General features: G+C 45.7%; 1 protein-coding gene across 5 annotated transcripts in view; it reads left to right on the top strand.

The window, feature by feature from the left end:
• LOC113587061 (F-actin-uncapping protein LRRC16A) overlaps positions 1-14,832 on the top strand; it is a 72,268-nt gene extending 57,436 nt beyond the window's left edge. The window contains exons 29-39 of one of the 5 annotated variants that reach the window (XR_003411691.2): positions 99-239; positions 6,131-6,197; positions 6,369-6,562; positions 6,922-7,028; positions 7,377-7,815; positions 9,844-9,892; positions 10,634-10,846; positions 11,146-11,280; positions 12,185-12,292; positions 12,637-12,811; positions 12,974-13,057. Coding sequence is in view for 4 of the 5 variants with exons in the window: in XM_027025560.2 (XP_026881361.2) it covers positions 99-239; positions 6,131-6,197; positions 6,369-6,562; positions 6,922-7,028; positions 7,377-7,815; positions 9,844-9,892; positions 10,634-10,846; positions 11,146-11,280; positions 12,185-12,292; positions 12,974-13,161 (1,641 nt within the window). In the remaining variant the exon portion in view is untranslated. Of the gene's footprint in view, positions 1-98; positions 240-6,130; positions 6,198-6,368; positions 6,563-6,921; positions 7,029-7,376; positions 7,816-9,843; positions 9,893-10,633; positions 10,847-11,145; positions 11,281-12,184; positions 12,345-12,636; positions 12,812-12,973 lie in introns of all 5 variants that reach the window. The other 4 variants (XM_027025560.2, XM_027025561.2, XM_035530633.1 and 1 more) reach the window with 4 other exon arrangements.
• The last annotated feature ends 368 nt before the right edge of the window (positions 14,833-15,200 follow it).

Genomic DNA, 15,200 nt, shown 5'->3' on the forward strand with positions numbered 1-15,200 from the left:
ATCTGTCAGATTCTGGTATAGTACATAAAGTTTCTTGAGAAACAGTGTTTGCCATTAAAGGACTTTGGCACGTTGACATTCCCCATGTCTGCCTGTAGGGGGAGCACCTGCTGAGGAAAGGCCGACCACTGGTGCTGCAGGAGTCACTGGACCTAGACGTGCTCGAGGTGAAGATATCCAAACGGGGAGCCACGGAGCCCCTGGAGGCCGAGCGGCTAGACGACCTAGAGACCTGCATGGTGAGTCTCGCCCACCTTCTCTTAAAAGGTGGTGCTGGTACGCACCAATCCTACAAGCTTTATAATGCAGTTTATGAGTAATGCATTCATAAGGCATTATGAAAGCGTTTATAATGCAGTTTGTTTTCTGTAAGCTTGCATAATTACTTAGAAATAGTTATAACTCCATGCATCACACCTTATAAAGCAAGAGTATATGACTTTATGACGTTAGGTTTAGTAAAGCATTATATTATTTGTTATTAAGAACATTAAGAACATCTTCATGTATTCCGAGTTATAATGCATTATAACTGACGGCTTTGGTTTCTCAAATTTCCCTTGACCAGTTATTTATGAAAGTATCTAACACATGAACATAAATAATAGAGTATACCAGGTCATTACAGGGTTAAATGACACGTTATATGAATACATGATACTTTCTGGAGCGTACTCTTTTTAGGCTTTAATGAAAGGAGATAATCACATCTAAATTGATAGCAGGACACACAACTTAATATTTTGTGTATTCAATCATGTGACAGTAGCGACATTAAACAAGTATTTTCTTAAGTAATGTGGACAAAAACTTTTGGAATGCTTAAAAAAATATATATAAACTATAACATTTAGTCAGTCAAATTTTGCAGCTACTAATGAGAAATTATACAGGTTTATGGCAGGCATTATAAAGAATTATATATGCCATCTCCTTTATAATGCATTATAAATGCAGTATTCACAGCAACTGTTACTCAAGATTCTTTTGGCCAAGGGCCACTAGTTCTGATTAATGTGTGTTTAATGCTAAAATAAATTTGTTTCTGTTGATTTTAAGAACATTCGGAGTGAGGCCCATGGGAGGAGTAACAGACAGTCGCTACAACACTTAACTCTCTCTGTTAGTTCAATCGCTTCTCACCATGCTCGAGCCAGCTAGCGTTTTCGCCCGGCACTAATTTTCACGCGCGCTAATGCCGTCTGCTGCTGTCCGAGCCACACGCATGACTGACGGCAACGGCATGCTTCGTCTCTCCTTTGGCTCCTTCAGGCTAAATCCTTTTCTTCCGCTGTCCATCACGGCGCAGGGACCGAATCTTAAGCGCAGGGTTAACACGTGTGCGCCTCGGTCTGCTGCAGGTGGCGGTCGGAAGGTTGTATCGCAGGGTTCTCTGCTCGTTTGACACCGAGACACAATAGCCCCTACCAATGTTTCTGAATCATTCACCTCATAATACCTCATAATATACTTTTAGATTAATAACGTAATAATAAACATGCCGTCTCTGAGGTCAGCCTGATTGTTTTTCATAATTAAAGGTTTTCATGGCGTGTTTCTATTACTGTAATAGGAGTTATTAACAGTGACCATACACTGTATGTTTGTATAATGTGCAGACGTTTTCATTAATTGCTATAATTCCGAGCACTGACTTCCAGCATGTGTGCGATGGCTCATTACTGACTGTAAGCCGCACTGCCAGTGGAACCAAAACTGCTTTTAAACTGCTAATGTTTAATGTTTAGAAGCGTTCGGACTTGGTGATCGTCGGGTCACATTAGGTGAGCGAGATACAGTACATGAAACAGTTGGCACATTGACGTCACTGGCCAGAGCTTGCAAATGCGATGGGCTTACGCCAAAGCTATTGTAAATAAATGTTTGACCACAAATATAATGATGAAACAGCTCTAGATATACATAGGTATATATCTGGCCTGGCACATGGGCAGTTAGGTCAATTCAAAGGGGCCCTAAAAAAAAAACTAGAACATTGGATAAATATTTTTCATTGGGGCCCAATATGAGGTCTCTTGATGATTCCCAGAGTCCCTGGTTGCTACGCGGCTGTCTGCTTATTCCACCCTGGTCTCTAAGAGGTGGCAGTTCTGTTACCAGTAGGGCAGAGTCCAGTCCACTTGTGTGGAATTCTTTTGTAAGTCGCTCTGGATAAGGACGTCTGCCAAATTCCGTAAATGTAAATTTGGCTGTACAAATAGTCCACCGTAAGTCCACTGTGCCTCATCACGGCCTCTGGCCTCTCAGTTTCCCCTCACTTCACCTGTCTGTGTTCATGCATTGACATACTGGTGACTGAAGAGGTCACTGAAAAGGTTTGGTTTTGGTTTCAGTGACATGTGCTTTGTTTTGATTGTGCAGTTTCTCTCTCTACCGGTCCATCTTCTCTCTCTCATATATATATATATATCTCCCTTTTTCTGTCTTTCATTTCTGGAAAAACTGAGCTTCTTTTTTCTTTTTTCACCTTTTGCTTCACTGAGATTCTATGCTGCACCAGTGAAGTATTGGCTGCCCCTCCGTGTGTGTCTCTCTCTCTCTCTCTCTCTAACCCACACACTCTCTCTCTCCACCCCTCTCTACTCTCTGTCAGTATCCCCCATCTTTTTACCTCACACATACTTTCTCTCTCTCTCTCTAACCCACACACTCTCTCTCCACCCCTCTCTACTCTCTGTCAGTATCCCCCATCTTTTTACCTCACACATACTTTCTCTCTCTCTCTCTAACCCACACACTCTCTCTCTCCACCCCTCTCTACTCTCTGTCAGTATCCCCCCATCTTTTTACCTCACACATACTTTCTCTCTCTCTCTCTAACCCACACACTCTCTCTCTCCACCCCTCTCTACTCTCTGTCAGTATCCCCCTATCTTTTTACCTCACACACATACTCTCTCTCCCTCTCTGCTTCCCCGTGTATAAACATTAGAACAAAGACCACTGTTGTTTAGAATCGGCCTCCCTCCCTATCACACATCCACACCTCTTTCTCTCTCTCTGTATAAATATATCCCTCTCCCACTCTTGCTCTCTCTCTTTTCCCTCTCTTTTTTGCTTTCTGTCTCCAACTTGTTCAGGATCTCTTCTGTCTCCTTTTCTCAGTTGGTCTGTCCATCCTGGAAGTGTGGCTGTAAGCTCTGCTCCCCTTCTCCATCCCGCTCTCTCGGTCTCTTTCTGCGTTGGTGTGGGATGATGATGAAGCCATGTTGGTGTTGGGGCCATGGTGGCGCGGGTGGTGTTGGGGCCGGGGTGGTGTAGGGTGGTGGTGTGGGGCCGTGGTGGTGCGGGTGGTGTTGTTGGGGCCATGGTGGTGCGGGGTGGTGTGGGGCCGTGGTGGTGCGGGGTGGTGTTGGGGCCGTGTTGGGATCCGGTGTCCGAGCACTCGGTGCCCTTCTCCCTCTTCATGGATGAAAGTCGAGAGATTATTTAGTTTCATATAACAGTCTTTGGTCACACCAGTTCCCATCTCTCTACCATCAATACAGCAGCCGGGAGGGGGTCTCATGGTGCGCGTGTGTGTGTGTGTGAGAGTAGATGTGAGTGAGGCACAATCAAGGCAGTCTCCACCTCTCACCTCAGCACATTAGCATCTATGTGTGGCACTGTGTGTAACAGCCTCTTTTTTGTAACGTTTCCACTTGGCCTATCAAACAGAGTGAACATTATATATGGTTATCAGAACAACTTCTTCAAAAATATGAATAGAATCTAAAGAACATGAAAGGAGAAGCAAAACAATAGAGCAGTAAGAGTGTGCTCCTCCCTGGGCCAGCCTGGGAGGTGGACGCTTGTGCTGGCAAAATAGTTTTCTCATACTGTAGTGTAAAACAGGCAGTGTAACCCACCAAGCTTTGTTTTGGCAACTTTGGCTTCTGATGATCAGCGTTCATCCTCATGCACCAGGTCCTGTTTTCCACACGGCTACGTTTTAACATCTGACATCAAAAATCTGTCCGTGCTGAGATGCTGGAAGGAGCTGATTCTGGAGTCGGGTGTAGGGTTACGCGTGTTACGGGTGTGGGGTTGCGCGTGTTACAGGTGTAGGGTTATGCGTGTGGGGTTACGCGTGTTACGGATGTAGGGTTATGCGTGTTATGGATGCAGGGTTACGTGTGTTATGAGTGTAGGGTTGTGCGTGTTACGGGTGTAGGGTTACGTGTCTTATGGGTGTAGGGTTATGCATGTAGGGTTACACATGTTACAGGTGTAGGGTTGCACGTGTTACGGGTGTAGGGTTACAGGTGTACGGTTACGGGTGTAGGGTTACGCGGGTTACGGGTGTAGGGTTACGCGGGTTACGGGTGTAGAGTTACGCGGGTTACGGGTGTAGGGTTAGGAGTGTTACGGGTGTAGGGTTAGACGGGTATAGGGTTACGAGTGTTAAGTTGCAAGGAGGGATGCTCGTCTGCTTCTCATGCCAGACAAGAGTATTGTTACCAAAAGAGCTGGTCTACACCAAATGCCTCCAAGAAGAGCATGTGTGTGAATCCTGGATCATGTATACTTCATAATATAATATAGTTTGTGTGTGTGTGTGTGTGTGTGTGTGTGTGAGAGAGAGAGAGAGAGAGAGACAAGAGACTCTCCCATTGTATTTCGTGAAGGTAACATTGTACTTGTCCAGTATAACTGTTTACCTCCCAGTTGTATTCTTGCAGCCCAGTTGTGCTCTGGTGCTCAGAGACGATGAGAGATGCAGAACTGTAGGGGGAATGCAAGTCATGTGTGACGCTCATCGAGGAGTTAAAATTACCATTAGAACTGCATATGCACGAGATCGCTGTGTTTAAAAACCAGAGCAATTGATTATTGATGCAGTTTGAGAGTATGGTGGTGCAAACTAAGATATAAACTACGGTTTTGTTACTGTATTGATTGTTTCTGTATATATAATACTTTCATAGTTTAAAGTTCTCTTGTTGTAGAGGTTAAGAAATTCAAGGGATTCCCCAGTACTGAATTTCTTGACCCAATATATTAACTAGAAATTAGCACCTTGTGGCCGATAAGGATATGGATAAGCAGTCATTTTATCGTGCATATTAAAGCTCAAACTATAATCTGCATATTAAGTGCAGTGAGACATGTTAAAAGAACATGGATCTAAAAATGGGTGATTAGTGTGGCCATGTCACAGGTACATTAGACATCACAATTATTGTAAATATACTGTAACGTAAGGCAGTGCAGAATGCATTTGGGAAGAGAAGCAACATTTATTTTGGCCGAATCCATAATTGTTACACATTACACAGTCCATGGTCAAAAAGCCAGGAAACAAAACCAAATAGCATAAGGAAAACATGAACAAAAATGAAACAAATCAGAGACATAACAAACAAACTACAACCCAAGAGCACAGAGAAGCTTACAGTGACCCACAGAGAGCCACGAAGCAGAACATCCTTCACTCCTTGCCTCCTTTGGTGGTCGGTTTTTCTGTAACGTAGAGAGAGGCGAGGCATTTCCGGAAAACAAATTTTGGGCACACCCATAATCAGAAACCTTAACACAGTCTGGTCGAAGAACCGGGAGTCAAGGAGACGTAACCAGATAGCATCATCCAAAAAACAGAATCGAACATGAAAGAAAAAATATAAGGAGAGACACAGAGATGATGATGTGCACTTGGAAAACCCAACAGCGATAAACACACTGAGAAAGCCACAATAACTGACCAAGCAGACGGGGGAGCACAGAGCGGAGAAGGAACCAAAACAGAACCGCATGGCAACATCGCCAAGTGAACAGACCATGACCAAAACAAACATGATGCAGCGCCACGGGAACCGCAGTGTTGAGGGGGAATCTGCGACATACATAGCAGGGGAACAAAAATGGTCTCATTGCATTATTTTCTAAACTTTCATTACAGTATTTTCTAACCTTTTTATGCCTTAAACTGTTGCAGGTACAAGAAAGTCTGTGGCTGGAAAATTATCAGTCTGCCAAAACTCCAATATTGAACCGATAACAATAAATTAAAAATAGCCCTTATCGGCAAATAATATATTAGCCACAGATATAGCTCTGTCAGTAACGTAGTAGGTGCAGTCGTAGGCTGGACGCAGTGATCATTGTGTTGTTTTTGGTCGATGTCTTGCAGATGACGCCGAAGTCGAAAAGGAAGAGCATTCACAGCCGAATGTTGAGGCCCGTGTCCCGAGCTTTCGGTGAGTGCGTGACATGTTCGGTGAACGTGTGATGCGTTTGGTGAGTGTGTGCTGCCTGTGCACGCCGGTATAATGTGGGCATCGCTGGAACGTGGAGACACCCGTTTGTTGTTTTCTGAGTGCCTGCCCGAGCGCATTTTCATGACCGTCGCGGATGTGTTCCATGGGCAGAGATGGAGTTCGACCTGGACAAGGCGCTGGAGAACGTGCCCATCCACGTGGAGGACCTGGCGCCTCTTCCGAGGCTGGAGAAGAAGCTGTCAGCGGGCGTGGTTGAGCTGCCGTCCGAGGAGGCCAAGAAGCTCCATCACTACACCAAGCTCCGGCCCAAGAGGAACAAGAAGACCCAGTCCAGCAGGGTTCCTGTGAGTGGTGCTTGGTAGCTCTTTCAGAAAGTTCTTGTCATCCAGATCCCTTCTTTTTGGATAGGTCCTATTCATTGTCTGGGTTGTAGCCCATACGGGAGTCGAGACAGAGGTCTGGACAGGAACACTGCGACGGGGACGGAGGTCTGGACAGGGACACAGTCGTGTTCCCATGTTCCTTCACAATCATGTGTCCAGTTTCAGAAGTGCAGGGAAAATGGTTTGTGTGTTTAGGCATGTTGGAACTATGTATATCGGTGTTATGAAACTCTTTGAAGCTTCGCCTGCTTAGTTCTCGTAAACCAGTCGAATCAAATCATCCCTACGAATTTTTAATGACTTTTTATTTGCTCTTACAGCAGATCAGCAGCGTGCCGTCTCAGGATGGAGAGCAGAATGGCCTCATGGGAAGGGTGGACGAGGGCGTGGATGAGTTCTTCTCCAAGAGGGTGACCAGAATAGACAAGTGAGTACCGTTCCGGCTGAGCTGGCTTCAGGGTCTTCCACGCCTGTCAGTATGTTATTAACGCACACCTAATAATCCGCCATGTCTGATAACGAGGGCTTACAGTTAAACCAAATACAATCAGTCTGTTTGATGTAAAGTCTGAGTGCGACTCAGCGGTCAAACACAAAGGCCGTCTGGTTCCTCAGTTCACATTTCTATTCTGTCGCTCTTTTCTCTCATTTTCTCTCTATATCTCTGTCATATATATAAAATCAGTCTCTCTCTCTGTCTTGCTCAATGTTTCTGTTTCTCCATCTTTCTCTCTCAATCTCTCTCTCTCTCTGTCTCTCTGCTCCCAAAAAACAGACGGCCATCCCTAAAGAGCTCCGACTCCCAGGACAGCGAGAGGAAGCGTGAATCTCGCAAGGGCGGCTTCCTCAACCTCATCAAGTCCCGCTCCGGAAAGTCGGACAAGGATAAGGACAAGGAGAAGAGCCAGCCCCCTGCCTCGGCTGCCGGCTCTACCCAGGCGACCCCCGTGGCTCAGGAGGAGCCCCTGTCCCCTCGTCCGTCCTCCCGGAGCCCTGCGCCCGAGGTCAAGGCCAAGTCACAGTGCTTCCCCCCTGAGCGCAGCAGCAGCTCGGACCGCTCCGAGGAGCTGAAAACCCCAGACTCGGCCGACTCGGAGCTCTCGGAGGGGAGTCCGCAGGGCGGCCGTCGCTATGGAGTCCAGGTGATGGGATGCGGCCTGCTGGCTGAGATGAAGGCCAAGCAGGAGAAGAGAGCCACCTTCTCTTCTCACAAGGTGTGTGTGGTTCTGTGGCATTTTGGGTCTTGGCTGGTCTGGGATCAGCTGAATGTCAGTAATGTCCATAAGTTTTGAGTGTATTACCATTTAAGAGCTGAGCCAGGAGAAGGGATCAGGCTGAGAGCCAGCTCATCATAACAAAGGTGACAAAATGGCGACACCAAGTGGTGGCTGTATGAAAATGCAGTCTACATTCCACACTAAATGCATTATGCCAGATTAAGAACGGTTTGCAGCATCTTCTGTAGTAGGTTTAAGTGAATTTGTTTAATATCAAATCAAATAAGGCTTTAGTAATGCTGTACCCTCTTGGCCCTATTGCTAAACCTCTTACTGAGAAACTGGAAACACCTTAAACATCCTACACTGTATACCACCTAAGCACATTTGAGAAGCTTTTAATATTTTTAATATGTTTAATACAAAATCAATATTTGGCAGTGAAATTAAGCCGGTAGGGACACACCACTGGTCTGCGTCAGCTACATTTTTTAACTTCACCTAGAGCTGGCACTGTTTCGGTAATGCTTTTTGTGTTATTAGGCCTTTGGCCACGTTTACATGACCTTTTCAGACGTTTCTGTGTTATGTGCTCTGGAGGCCAGCAGTCTCTGTATTCCTGTGGAACAATACACATGTGAATGTGGTTTTATGATTTAGAAATAATGCGGTATATCACCAGACGTAGAGATTTGGCCTGTCTGTGTCTGGTGTGGGACTGGTTTATGATGATATTTCTTTCTGCTTATTGCATCTTGATGGCCACTGTGATGGCCACTACTTCTTATTTGTAAACTTGCGCTATTGTCTAAAACTACGAAAAGCGTGCATTCTGTGACAAAGCCTGTAGTTTCCACTTCCCAGCTGTCAGTATGGACGGAGATGAGAAACGTTGTCTTCCCAGATGGATTGGTTACAAAATCTGAGTTACTCCTTGCTTAGAAAAATTAATTAAAGATCTCAGTGCGGCAGTCATTACACATTTCAAATATCAGCCTGTGAGAATGTAGCCTACAGCTCACTCACCCAGATTAGTCATGGGCCCAGAGACAACATGCAGACTGTGTTTTTGTGCAGTGATACTGTAGAAACCTCGTTTGGGCCTGTTTGATTTGAAATGTACACCACTGGATGCAAACGTTGTCTCCTGAGCCAAACGGGCTTCTGCAGACAGCTTGCCCGGCAGTGTAACACTCCAGCAGATAATGTGACATTTGGATTCAAGAGGATTATAACTTTATATTCTTGAAGAACTTTGGTGATGACATTAATGTTCAAGAGACACAAGAAAGTAGAGTGCTGTCTGTACTGAAAACGTCTGTCGTTTCTGATCGCATGCTTATAGTGGACTTTGACAGAATACACGGAATATGTGTAACGGCGCTATTTAACCAAGATGCAAAAGCTGTATGCCATTCCATTACAGACAAAAGGTCTCGTTACAACTTAACAAGGATCACATACTCCTTTTTACTTTCTTCTCAAGAAAGTCTAAAGTTTTAAATTGTTCTAATCAAGCGATATGTTCCCATGTCATCCCACCACATCGGCACAAAATGTCGCCTTTTATTGAAGGGTTGAAAATGTGTACCATGCTTTCTGTTCCCACCCGAGGTGTGATCTGGGTCTTTTAATTAACTTAATAACCTTTCGTAGCTTTCTGATGAGTAAAATGTTAATAGTTAATCAGTAATCTGTGACAGAATGTGTTTTTAAAGTAAAAAAAAAAAGTACCGTGACTAATTGCTGACACGACGTGACGGAACTAATAACCCGTTTATGTAACCTGTCTTTGCACCAGTGTGTAATGGCCATGGATGATTTATGGAGAGCCGTACCCGCTCTGCGCTGTGGTCCGCTTTTAGCATGTTTTCCACTGGCGGGATGCAGTTGAAAGAAACCGCCCCCGCCCCCCGAATTTCCCACTCATAGCTGTGAGGCACAACGGATAAAAGAAAAGTGAGGTAGTGCCCCCAAACAGCCTTTAGCAGCGCGACTATAACTAACTTTTCTGATCTCTTCCAGGTCTCAGACTCCTCATCGTGTTCGGACAAGACAGAAGCTCCTCTGTCAGGTAAGAGTGTCTGAGCCTTTCTGAACCCGAGCCCGACGTTTCAGGTGCCGTAAACGTCGTCTGGCTTGTTTTAACAGCTTAATGAGACGCAAAACAAACGTCCTCCACCTGTAAAGAACCAGACAAAGCCCTCACCTGGTAAACCAACTCCCACTCCTCTCTAAATGCTCCTTATTCTGGGATAGAGTCCTTCAGCAGAGTAAACGGCACAGGCTTTTAAGAGTGTTGATGTAGTAGTGAAGCGTTAGTGAAGAGTGTTCATGAAATGTAGGTGCTTGCCAAAGATCTGCTCTTTTAAGAGCGAGGATTGTCATTAGAATCACTTAGAAGTAAATACGAGGAATTGCACATATGACCTTGATAGAGCAAGGGGAACAAACTAATGAGCACAGAGCACAAACTTGAGGCAGACCATGCTAAGGAAAACATAAAATGAAAATGTGTAGCTTTAAAAATGATTGAATGCTCTTTTCACAATTTAAAAAAAGATCTTTATTGCGTTCCTGTGTGTCTGTATGAGTGAGAGAGAGAAACTGGAGAGAGAGAGGGGGGGGGGTGCTTCAAAAGTGAGGTTGGGGGAAAATGCCCTCCCAGAGACATCCAATAGGCGTAGACAGACAGCAAAGTGCTTTTAAGTGCTCTAATGTACTTTTAACGTCACATAATGTCCTGTAACATTTGTGCTGTTAATGCACATCATCTTGTAAAGCCTTAAAGAACTTTCAACCCTTTTCTGTCCAGGTGTGTCCAAGGCTGAGGGTGGCTGTGGCGTATGCTCCCCGGAGAAGGTGGCCCGGGGCGGGGCCGACGGCAAGCCTGAGACCGCCCCCAGGTCCAGGGGCGCGGGCCCGACCTCCACGTGCCCCAAGCCCCCTCCACAGGTCTCCAAGCCAGCCTTGGCGGCTCGACCCGCCATCCCACAGAAACCCCGTTCCAGTAGTTGCCGCAGCATAGGTAAGCAAGCCAACCACGCCAACCACACCAGCCGGGAGCCTGACGCACACAGACTGTAGTCTGCTGGTGTCGGCCATCGCGTCTAACCAGGGGAATCTGAGAGGAGCATTAACGGAACCACATTAACATAAGCAACAAAAAACCATAAATGTCTGTTTACTTTGTCTTCATTTGTGGAATAATAAGATGGTCAGATGGAAAGGATATCAGCACTGTTGTTCTTATTTTCCTTGTTAAATTTAATTAATGATTGAAGCTTAGTTGTTCATATATTCCCTCTTATTGTATTCCTCTCCCAGAAGAGGGCTCAGAGTCTCCCGCTGGAGGTCCGAAATCTCCAGCTCTGACGTCCACCCTTCGGAAATCCCCTTTGGACAGAGATGGCAACTCCGGGTCACCACAGGGCAGCTCGGGTCCTAAGTCTGCTCAGGAAGGTGGGCTTGTGAACACGTGCGTGCGCACACTTGCGCGCACACACACACACACACACACTCACAGACAGTACTGCTTCAGTGTCCATGTGTTCCTGAAGACTTTCCCCTCATTAACTCACCTGCCATTATGGTCTGGGAGGAGAAACATCTCGTGACCTGCAGTCAATTCTTGTGGCAGACGTTTCGCAGCATTCGCGTGTCGGATGCATGATGATCCCTTTTTTAGAACGTCTCATCATTCTCATATCGTTTGCTCGCGAGTGTTGGTGTATTTTGGCGTTTGTTTTCTTTGTTTCCCTCCATGCACGTTGTTGTGTGTCTAGCCTGGTTTGATCAGCGTGCGTCTGCCACTCTCGTCCCGCGTCATTCCAAAAACCCGCCCACCTGTCTCCGGTTGGCTTTTGGTCCTCCTGCTTTGACCGGTCCGGCCCGGCCTTGCACAGTCGTTTTGCCCCCTCCCCTTTCCCGCAGTGTCATGAGGGGTTCTGATCCCACAAGCCTTCTCTGCATGAACAGAGGGAGGCAGGAAGAGGTCACACCCTACTCCTTCACCTCCGATTTTCTGCTTTCGGATCACTCGTGGTCGTAGCGACTTTGTAGAAATGTGACTTCTAGTGAGACACATTTAGTGTGTGTTTTGTTGTTCTGACAAAATCAGCACTTGAAGTACAAAGTGATACTGCTTAATTAAAGTAGTACTTTCATTGCAAAAATACATACCTACCTTTGGAAATACTAATCAGACCCTCTCAATCAATCGGTCAATCAATAAACCAATAGATAAGTCTAAGATAAATACGCACATGACCAGAAGCACAGTATTACAGAGGCCAGCGGGAGAGGCTGTGTAGAAGCAAGCCGATCCACTAGGTGGGGCTAAAGAGCCCACTGCTCCTCTCTGCAGTGACTGCGGCGGCAGACGCTAGCGTCTTCAAACACGAACCCGAGGGCTCGCTACCAAACCCGGAGGAAGAGAGCGAGCAAGCGCACAAGACCTCTCTCTCACGGCCCGGTTAGACGTTTTCACCTCTCACCTTTTGAGTTCTCCATCATCAGGCAGCTGGGTAATGTAGTGTGCTGGCAGGAAGCCAGATTCGTTGAAGCGTTTACCAGTGGTGAATCATGCTTCTCTCTCTGGCATCTTTCCAAACAACACTGAGTACCTGTTTATATATGCATTTATTTAGTTATCAGTCCAGACATAATAGAAATGCATTTCACAGTAACAGAATGAACAGTAAGTGTTTAACTTGGCAGTGGCCTCGGTGTTAGCTGGAAAGCATCTGCTAGCTTCAGCTTCATATTTAAAATGAGTCTGTTTCCTTTGTGTGTGTCTGTTCCATTGTATGTGCTCAGTCTGATCAGTAGGCGCATTAAGTAGGGAACATCTGCGGAAACTGGGATGGCAACCTTTAGCTGATGGGCTCCAATGCTGTTAAAACCTTAAACAAAGCCAAGGGCCCCTATCGAGTGCTCCGACAACACATCATTAGCACTGGCTTAGTTCTCCTCCATGCTGACAGTTCTGACAGTACGTGTAATTAGATGGCACCAGTTGCTGGTTTTATTGTGTTGCTGTGACACTTTCATCTTTCATCTATATGTCATTTCAACGATGATGTGCAGTCATGGCGGACGGCACTAGGGGGCTCTGTTTTGAAGGGTTTTTTTTCCCCACACCTCTCTCCCACAGCAAGGGCGTTGCCCACGTCCGATGGGCTGCGGACCCCCGCGGCAGGTCAGCCAAGCTCGGAAGATAATGGGTCGAAGTTCAAGGAGCGATCCGACAGCGGAGCCAAAGAGAAGGAGAAGGACTCCAGCCATGCCTGCAGATCAGCCGACTCTGGAGAGGACGGGGATAAAGATTTTATTTTTATATGAGACATGGAAAAAGAGAGAGAGAGAGAAAGAGAGAGAGAGAGAGAGAGCGCGCGCTCGCACGCATGCACACGTCACCCATTCAACCTGTTTAAGATGTCAGCCCCTCCCCAATCCAGGGTTCATAATTCAGACCCCACACATTGTGTGTGTGTGTGTGTGTGTGTGTGTGTGTGTGTGTGTGTGAGAGCGTGCACGTGTGTACATGCGTGCATGTAACTGCACCTATGTGTGTGTGTTCCCACACACGTCATTCTTGTGTACATCCAGATCCGACCTTTTCCCTGGCCCAGAACCCAGGGCGTCTGAATGACGTGTCCGTATGATGTGTCTTGCTCTAGGGAGTCTTAATGTTCTCGTTTATAATAACTAGGGCTGAAGTACTGTTAAAAGGATCCCATGATCAAGCTGTTTTTTCCCCTCCACCTCACTGTGTCAAACCCATGTGGTTTACTCTAAGAGCAGGGCCTTCAATGCCACTTAACAAGATGCTTCCATCTGCCTTGTGCCTTAGCATTCTTCCTTACTGCGCCGCGACCATCCAGAGCAAGACACTGAGAGCATCTCGGACACCGCACGTACGTCCCTGGGACGACTGTACTACAAACACATTTAAAGTGAAGTCATAGGAGCACGATTTATTTCACATCAGACTCTTTGACGTGAGATCAGATCTCACAAGCCTTTGTTGACTCTTTGACGTGAGATCAGACCTCACATGCCTGTGTTGACTGGATTCCGACTGTGCATTCCCTGGGCTTGCCATTGCGGGACTGTTTATCCGGGTACAATATTGCATGGTCGTCCCAGGTCATCCCAGACAGATGTCAGACCAGCGTCAGAATCCTCTTCGAGTCCAGACCCCCCCCCCACCCCCCACCCCCCACCTCTAGTTCCTCTGTTTTACTGCTCTTTTTGTAGCGCTAGCATCCAGTTGGTTTTCTCTTCTAATTTTACTTTATAGCACATACCATTTTTAAAATCTAATTTGATGCAAATCACCCCCCCCCCCCTTTTTCTGCACCTCAGTGGCTCATTCTGCCGCTAGACCCATGTGAGGTCCATGTGTGAATGTAAATAATGTGCTTTCAAATGTTTGTGTATTGTGTGTGTGTGTGTGTGTGTGTGTGTACACACAGGGAGACATGGAAAAATGTTAACATGTGCATGACACATGCGTACACAGATCTTATATTGATAAGGTACTAAGCACACTACTGAAAAAAAGATTGGATGGGATTTGTATAGGTACATAATTTATTCTGAAGGGTGGTTGGTGGAGCTTTTTTAATCCAATACATCTGGCTCGTCCTCTTTATTAGGATGTATATTTTGTTGATACAACGCAAAACAGTTTTTAATTAATTTTGTTATTGCACACTGCTTGGCACAATGATTTAGTGTTTGGGTTGGGTTTTTTTTTTTTTGTCTTCAAGGGTAAGGACAAACGTAATGAAATAAGTGTGATTTATCAGTGTTAATATATAATGAAATCCTGTATTATTTAAAAAAAAATACTGCATATGTGTTTGGTTCGCTCATTGTTATCATGCAGTATTTTAACCTTCGGTGATCAATCGCTAACATGCTTCGCTCACGCGTCCTATACGTTTGTGGACGTTTCTGTTTGGATATATTTCTACCAATCTGATTAAAACTGATTTTCCATCTTTATTATTGTCTTTGAAGTTCACGTTAGACCTTATAACCTTTGACTGGTGTGCTACAAGTGTACAAATGTGGCCTTCCCCTATTTGAGTTCTGAATGTTAAGTGCGGATGTTAAAGTGTGTAAGATCTTTGGTGATCTGCTAGCAGAAATGGAACATAACACACAAACCCATGTTTTCATTAGTGTATAATAACTTGTAAACACGACTCATCGTGTTTTTATTAGCTTAGAATGAGGCCTTCGTATCTACAAAGGTATTTTTCCTACAGTAGCCCCAAAAGGACAAACAAGGCACTGGCACTAGACAATTCCTTTTGCATTTTGACGTTGATGCGACAGCTTGAATTTGGTGTTGCACCGCTTTCAACATG

The sequence above is a fragment of the Electrophorus electricus genome, chromosome 10, assembly GCF_013358815.1.
Source record: "Electrophorus electricus isolate fEleEle1 chromosome 10, fEleEle1.pri, whole genome shotgun sequence".
NCBI classification, from domain to species: Eukaryota; Metazoa; Chordata; class Actinopteri; order Gymnotiformes; family Gymnotidae; genus Electrophorus; species Electrophorus electricus.